The sequence below is a fragment of the Mixophyes fleayi genome, chromosome 1 (genome assembly GCF_038048845.1).
Source record: "Mixophyes fleayi isolate aMixFle1 chromosome 1, aMixFle1.hap1, whole genome shotgun sequence".
In the NCBI taxonomy this organism is placed as follows: Eukaryota; Metazoa; Chordata; class Amphibia; order Anura; family Limnodynastidae; genus Mixophyes; species Mixophyes fleayi.
Window position 1 is genome coordinate 81,964,581 of NC_134402.1, and position 8,654 is coordinate 81,973,234.

The following is an 8,654-nucleotide window of genomic DNA, read 5'->3' on the forward strand; positions in this document are numbered from 1 at the left end:
GCAACAAATCCCTTAACAGAGTGTAAAAGCAATTTTAACTGTACTCAATAAAGAATGGGTTTCTGGCTGATGACTCCTCTGCTGCATCCTCACACATCTGCACAGCACAAATTCAGGCACAAACCCACTAGTAGAGGTGTGTTATAGCGTACATTTGTACTTTGGTAAACCAGGTTCAGCTTACTAGAATAATCTGGTGGGGTGGTTATGTATGCACCTGAAAAGGGGTCTGATATTATCCTGGCTGGCTGTTTTATACATAATCTAGCATTACATCAATTTACCCCACCGATTAGTGCAGTACACACTGAAGCAGAAGGGGTCTGTGTCACATCTGGTGATGTGCAGAGCACAGAGGGCGGAAGGCAGATTAGAGTCCGTCTCATTACAAACTACTACACAATAGGAAAAACATTTATTTCTCTAAAATGTGTTTGATGTGAGTGCAATGTTTGTGACAGTCAGAGGGCAATGTGTAAATGATTTGAGTGCCTAGTTTTTTAAAACATCACTATACTCTTGTTTAATTAGCAGAAAATAAACACTGACACCATAGAAATTTAACTGCATTTATTGCAGTACAACACAATAAATAATAAAGGATAATGCTTATACAAAGTAAAAAAAGCATGAGGCAATAGTCATGTGTTAGCGCTAGCGACGCCTTTTTGCTTGCATATCGCTATGTTTTGCCCCACTCTGTCCTCTCCCTGGCCCACCCCTGGTGCGAGCACCTCTCCTTGGAGGAGTACTCTGTGCCGATCTGCTTGGCGTACTAGCGGTACTTGTGGTGGCCGAGGAAAAGGGTGCAGGCAAGCGGGCAATGAGTTCTTGCTGCAGTTGGCCTGCCAGCCGGGTCAGGTTCGCATTCCCCTCGCGAACGGAGGAATTTAATGCCTCCACAGCCCCAGTCATTTGGGCCATCTGCAGATTGGATTGCTCCCAGGCATTAGCCAGACGATTGATTGCAGCAGGAATTTGGCTATTTGTGCGGTGTATCCGCCTCAACTGGGCCGCAATTTGGGAAATGTTGTGAGTTTGGCTCTCCATGAAGACTGATTGCTGCTGCTGGAAAGCACCAATAGACTGCGCCATTTCACGGGCTGGGTCCATACTCTGAGGTGCCGGCTGCTGGTGTGCTGGGGCTTCAGCAGGGCCAGGTGCAACATCCTGGAAACCAGACACAGGGGCATCCACTGTTTCCAGGGTGATTATGGTTTGCTCATCTGGCTCAGGGGACATTTGGAGGGACTCCACCTGAGGTGCCTGGTATGAAGAGGGCCCTGTGTATGAAAATGACGGTAAGTATATAGGATATAATATGTTTGTATATTGCATTCTGAACACTTGATAGGAAAGAATAATCTTTACAAACTACAGATTGTTTCACAATTTTTGCATTAATGATTTATTGTCCTATGCTACCTGCTTAAGGATGCACATATTATCCTTTTAATACCCAGTATCATATGAACTATGTATGGTTGAGGGGGCTAAAAAAGCATAGTATTTGTAACCTACAAATATTGTGATTTATTACGCAATATCTGGCTAGACCGTGCCTTGGGGTACACAAATCCTATTTCAGTCCTCCCTCTGTGTAGTACATGCTGGGTATTTTGACTTAACTGCGTGTGTAAAAAAGTGAAGACGTTGCCTATAGCAACCAATCAGATTTGAGCTCTCTTTTTGTAGAATGCAATAAATAAAGTAAAGGTATATTCAGATTGGTTGCTCTAGCCAACATCTCAGTTTAGTAAATGTAGCCCTAAGGTCGCATAGCACACCATATTTTAATAAAAAAAATTTTGCCAGCAACATTTCCACAGAAAAACAATTAACTCCATTATTTAGCACAAAAACATAAATCACACACCTGCTTGCTCTTCTGTGGCCGAATCTCTGACTGAAGGTGGAGGTGTAGCTGTAGGAATGGGACTCAACTGTGGTCCAGGTGAATCTGGATGTATTAGAAAAAGCATACAATGTATTTGCAGCAAAAAGCCTTTTACAAATAATAAATCTTTGGAAGACATGTGTTTGCACATTAAAAAACAGTTATAAACAAAATTATTGCCCTTTACATACTGATTGAGTAAAAAAGACACTTTTACAATAAAAAAACATTTTCAATATTGTTAGCTTAAAAAGGACAAATCACTCACCAACTCCTTGGGCAAACGAGGGCGAATCTGTGTCTTGCACATTAATTCCCTCCACTATTTCACGGGGCATTATCTGCCGCAGCTCCTCCTCATAGCTGGTATATTCAACGCGAAGAGGGGGGCCACCACCCGTGCGTCTTGTGGACCTCCTTTCCTGGGCCATTTTTTCCTTCAACCTCCTCTTAATGTCCGAAAATCTCTTGCGGCAGTGCGCCACTGTCCTCTTTAGTGGGCCCACCGCGTTAACAGCGTCGCACACTCTCCCCCACAATTGGTGGCGCCGCCTTAGCGGAGTCCGGGCTGCCAGGTTCCCCAAGATCACCTCGTAGCAGGGAATGATATTGTGCACCAACACACAATTCTCATCATGTGAGAAGCGCACATTCCTCCCTGTCTTGGTCTTCCTGCTCTGTCCTGTCTCCTCAACCTCTCCCTCTCCCTCCTCTGACCCCTCAACCTCCATCTCCCTCTCCTCAGCCTCTGCTCCCCTCCTATCTCTGGACATTTTTACCCAGAAGACAGAAAAACACAAAACACTGAAGGACTTACAAACACAAAGAACAAACTACACTACCTACAGACACACTCTCCACACAGTCACACACAAGTAACACAGACAGAGGACAAGTCAAATACAAAAAATACAAGACAGAAAATAAATGAGAAAATAAATGTACAAAACAGGAAAAAACCACAGGACTACTCACACTTCAATCAGATATCGCTCCACCAATCCACCAAACACCAACTCTCAGCAAACCACTATCCTCCAAACTCCTCTAACAAAACTCCTCTAAACCCTATCAGAGAAAAAAGTGTCAGGCCAGTGGTTTATATAGGGCTTGTGATGTCAAATCTCCTGAGTTTGAAAATAGCCAATAGTAACAGGCCAGGAGACAGGTGTAATTTTCAAAAAAACCGCCTTTACACAAAAGCGCCGTCATTTAAAGCAAAAGCGCCATGTTCTATTCAAAGCCGCCGGCGGCTTTGAGCATTACATCCCGCCGTTACATCGCCGGCGGCTTCAAATTGAAGCTGAAATGCGCCCATTAGTAAATCCGGCTGTTTGCAATGCAAACACGCCGGAAAACCGCCGCGATGCATGGCGGTTTGAAGCCGCCATGCATCACGCCTGATAGTAAATCTAGCCCTTAGTGTGGAATCTCTCTTGAGACCGCTTTTCACCCCCAAGCTGGAGGTATATGTTGAGGGTGCAGACAACTCTGGTACATATGTAGAAACTGTGTTTACTTCAACAACACAGCCTTTCATCGCAGGTGTTGCAGAACAGTGTGTGAAGGAAAAATATGGTGGGCACAGGAAGGATGTGGATTTTATAAAATACTTATTGAGAATAGGGTTTCTGGTGTTAGCATTTAATACAAAAGCATGTGAAGTGGCTCTGAGCAAAACTGGAAAAATTTGAAGCTTCACATGAATTGAGTTTCGCAACGTAACAGTCCATTTTATGGTTTCGGCACTGTCATTGAGAAATTTGCATTTCAACACATGACTACAAGTCACTATGTATCAGAAGCAGGGGCTTGACTATAAGGAGTGGAGGGGGTGTGGCATCTATGGGGCATAGAGGTGAGGGGGTCAAGTCTTTGTGCTGTTTGTGGTAGGACTGTAAACAACGATATTCTTCTGGCAAAACATTCTCAACTTTACTCTCTATTGCCATTCCCAAAATTCACAAAATATAGCCTTTTCCCACACAGCCCAAAAATGGTTTTACTAAATGCCATGTATGCATACACAAATGTATTTATTTATTTCAGTTTATAGATTGTATTGTAATATGCATTAAATGCTGACATATAACACCGGGTAAGGGAGGCACAGTAAGTGTACTTTTTCTTATAAACCTTCAGAGGGGATTTAACACAAGTACCCACTTGTACTGAGGACCTCTACTGAAGCATTGGGCTAAAATGACAGCTGGCTACTCATTATTATATTGCATCCATATACAATATAATATTGTATATGGATACACAAGCTCTTTCAGTTAGACAGAGCTATCATTTTAGCATATACATTGTCTACTTCAGCCATATTACAGGGCTAGTCAGAGTCACCAGCAGAGGTCTTCCTTACAAAATATATAGGGGACTGCTGGGAAACAGCAAGTGTGCAAAGAAGGGCCTCTCACTTATTAACTCATTTCTGGTATGGAAGGGGGGAAATATCCACCCTAAAGTTAGATAAACCATATATGTTCTCATGATCAGGGCCATCTTGGTCAGGGGCAGACTGGGCTGGAGGGGCATGTGTCCCTCGGGCCAATCCCATAGTGGGCTTCTTTGGGCTGATTCACTGGGCCACCTGCATTTATTTTCCTTTAAAATGTTCCTAATAGGCTGTTGAGTCAAGTCTTGCCCCCTGGCTAAAATTTGCCAGCCTTCCCCTGATCTTGGTCCATTTCATGTTAATTTAATTAATATATAATGTTAATTTTCCAATTGTACAAAGAACATTATAGCAATGGAATGTACCTTTTTGGATTTTAGTAAGAATGAATGGGTGGGGTAAGGTTCACATAAGAAGTTATTTGCAGGAACACAATATTCTTAAGAACTACAGATTGATATGTCTACAGGGCTCAAAAAATAGATTTTTAGAAATGATCCTGTTTTTCAGTCTAATATACTGTAAAAATATATATATGAATATTTATTTATATTTATATTTATATTTATTTATTGGAAAAAAACAATGTTCTACAGCACAGTGTAGTAAAACATGCAAATTGTAATACAATATAAATTACATTATAGATAATCTTTTTTTTTTAAAAAAAATGGAACTACTAGGTATATGGTGAAAATGTATAGGTTTTTATATAGGTTTTTATTAGTTCACGTGAAAAAAAAAAAACGTTTTTGCCCCCCCACTTATGGCTAAGGTAGATGGTACGGGAAAACATTTATGGAGTCTTTCATGCATCCGGTGCAAAGTCATACCTAAAGCTAGGTCCATTGTATGTTACTAAAGCAACACTTCTAGTTGAACAAGAAGCACTCACATCTCACCAATTGTGCCTATGACATTATCTCTCCACAGATCCAAAATAATCACTTTGCTTTAAACTTGTCATAATATTTATGAAACTTTCATAGCTGTTAACATAACATTTATGCAAAAATATACAATTAGTGTGCAGCTGATGTATATTTTGAAGCAACAATTCAAAACAATTGACATCAGATTGCGCATTGAAGTTAAATTGTTAGTGAAGTGTGTTTTCGCACTACAATTTATATGTCGGCTAGCGTAAAATAAATACATATGTTACAGATGTTATTAATGTGTGCAAAACGATGATGTTTAATGTATTACAATCCGTGTGTTAAAGTTTATACCTATAAATGTGTTTTTGATAATGAAGAAATGAAAGAGTTTTGTCTTACAACAATTAGGATCTCTGGGAAGGTATCATGGGTGTATGATTATGATATATTATCTGTTATACATTGTTTGTTTCCAGTTTTGGAGATGGGGGATTGCAACTGCTACGGATCATGAATAGACTTAATCAATGGCTTGATTTATTGCATTGTGATAACTGTGCTGTGGGCACACTGCACACTATAAACATCAGTTATAGATTTGGCTTGCTTTTTTATAATGCTGATTACAAGATTCAGATAGATACAAATCAATATCAACAGTCTTAAAAGCAGAAGAGTGTGTTTTCTGTCTGTAATAACTCAGCGTCTCAATATCTATTATGGAGTTCTTTTTTTTTAAGTAACACCTGGATTTTTAGTGGTCATTTATTAGTAGAGATGCTCGGGCTCAGTTCTCCGAGAATCAAGGCCACCTGAGCTTCGCCGATCCAAGAAGCTTGGCTCGGTACTTCCACGTGCCCTGGGAAGTGGCAGCAAGGCAAAATGTCATCATTGCATTTTCAGATCTCGCAAATTTTGGACTCTATAAGTACCGCCCTCCACTGCGATCCTGCACCCTTTCACAGAGAGACACAGAAGTGGTAGCACGGTTCTTGGCAGTCTCTAGTGCAGTTGGGCAGTGTCATATCTAAATGTGAAAAAAGAGAGGGGGGGCAGTTTTCTTCTTCTCCAGTGACATTCTACTGAGTTATAGCTCACACACAGAAACAGGAGAGCTCCATTGCTAATTGTCATTGCTGAAATAGAAATAATAGTGCTGTCAGTGTTCTTCAAAATCTGCAGTCACATTGTACTGTGTTAGTATAGCTAACACAGAAACAGGAGAGGTCCTAGTGTTGTTGCCAGTCTTCAGTCTAGGTGTCCTTGTCACTCTCCAGTCTTCAGTCACATTGTTCTTGTCACTCTCCAGTCTCAGTCATGATGATACTAATCCCTCTACCTCATGCGCTAAAGCCTATGCATAGTGGTTTTAAGTCAGGGAAACAAAAATGTAAATAAAAAGCTTGTACCTTTTTAAAGAAAATAACACCTCTCTAATAAAGGTGAAAGTTTATTGTAGAAAAACATAAAATTGCCAACATCCTATTCTACCTAAAATATTACCAAGCATACCAGCATCAGCTAGCTCCCTTCTCTCATATAGATCTCAGCACCTGCAATCTACACTGTCATCATATTCACCCTCATCAGTGTGTACATCATCCTCAAACAATACTAATTTATCCCTGCTGGAATCCACCATCACAGAAGTCTGTGTACTTTGAAGTAATTGCCGGTAATGGCCTTCCTCATGGGATTTGTAGATCATTTTACGGCAGAGCTGTCACGATTTTTGGGCAATTCTTTTACACCAGACCAAATGTCAAAATGTTGTGCTGACTCATCTGCATCACCACTGGGTGTCTTGGAAAGCTAAGTTTTTTCCTAGAAGCAGTTGCCAGAAAAACTAAAGGAGGAGATGCTGTTGTGTCGTGTACCACTTAAGCTGTCATGACCAGGAGCTCATTGAATCTCTTGATATGTGGTTCAGTTGGAAAGAAAGAGAAGCCATAGCTCTTAAACCTAGGATCAAGCACAGTTGCCAAACATAGTGATCCGATATCAAGATTTTGAGAACTTTTGGATTCTGGCGAAGCGAATAAAGTACTTAATCTACAAATCCAACATAGTTAGCGGAATTGTTTAATTTCCTCCTTCAATTTCTCTAGCTGCTTTTCAAAAAGTCTAATTAGGGGAATCACTTGACTCAAGCTAACAGTGTCTGCAGTCAGTCTCTTCACAGGTGACTACTTTGAGTGGTTTCATCACCTTGCACAACACTGAAAGTATTCTCCACTGTGCTGGACTAAAGTACATTCCCCCTCAAATTATATTCTTCTTGCAGCTGCTGCATTCTCCTACAAGCTATTGCAGAATGTGACCTAAAAAATTTCAGGACTCAGACAGCATCTCCTGTATGTCACTGCCATTTTTTAAAAAGCTCTGTACCACCAAGTTGATTATGTGAGCAAAGCAGGGAATGTGATGGAATTCCCCCCCACTGTAATGCTCTAACAATATTGGTGGCGTTATCAGAAATCACATATTTTCAGGAGAGTCCAAGCAGGATAAGCCATGTTGCAATGACATCCCTTAGTTTTTCAAACAGGTTGTCAGCGGTAAGCCTCTTAGTAAAGCAGATGATGCACAGAGTAGCCTGCCTCGGAAAGATCTGGTGTTGTTTGTTAGATGCTGCTTCTGTTCCTTCTGCTGAAGGCGATTTACCAACCCAGTGGGCTGTCACAGTCAAATAATGTTGAGTTTTCCCAGTTTTATGCCCATTGTTAGTTTGTTTTGTGGGTGCATTAAACAAACCAAGCACTTCAGCCTTAAAAGTTGCACTCCTTGTCGCTGGAGCACTTGCTTTGTTAAACTGTACATGTCCTTTTCAATATCTTACATAAAGGTGGGTAGTAGGGCCCAAAGACAATTCCATCTTGCACCACTTTTCTTTTCTGCCACTGCTGTGTGGCAATGTTTCATAGATGTGCTATGAACTGCCGTGTGTTTGTGTCGTTGCTCTTTCGCTTAGCATCCAGCCAGCTCGCTGCTTTTCTTGTCCTTGTTCAAAAGTGGGTAAAAATAATATTATGACCTGTGAGGTGTTCAAAAATTACTGGAAATGGCTGGAAATTAGTGTTATTTAGGTTAATAATAATGGAGGAACACAAAAAGAGCAAAATTATGTGATTTTAGCATGTTTTAGCTATTTTTTTAAAAAAATACAGATCCAAAGCCAAAATCAAAATCCGCAAGAGTGGTTTTGCCAAAACCAAAAACAAAACACAAACTTAATCCAGATCCAAAACCAAAATACGGCGTCTCTACTACATATGTACACTCCAAACATACTGTACCACCTTACATAAATCACACATAACACAATAATTCCGCTTCCACCACCATGAACTTTCAAACTAAAGGGTCTATGGAAATGGGGCTGACCACCTACCCATAAGCCTCCAAAAATAGCCCCTATCACCACAAACTTTAATGATCATCATTTGCACACATAATTTCTTGGTTGATTTGGTTG

General features: G+C 40.6%; 1 protein-coding gene across 1 annotated transcript; it reads right to left on the reverse strand.

Annotated features, from left to right (window-relative positions):
• Positions 1 to 606: 606 nt before the first annotated feature.
• LOC142104900 (uncharacterized) lies at positions 607 to 2,339 on the reverse strand. Its single transcript, XM_075189493.1, has 3 exons — positions 2,166 to 2,339; positions 1,877 to 1,960; positions 607 to 1,283 (listed from the first exon to the last, which is right to left on the reverse strand). Exons 1-3 carry the CDS (start codon positions 2,326 to 2,328, stop codon positions 655 to 657), a joined length of 876 nt encoding a protein of 291 aa, XP_075045594.1. The 5' UTR covers positions 2,329 to 2,339; the 3' UTR covers positions 607 to 654.
• Between the last annotated feature and the right edge of the window lie 6,315 nt (positions 2,340 to 8,654).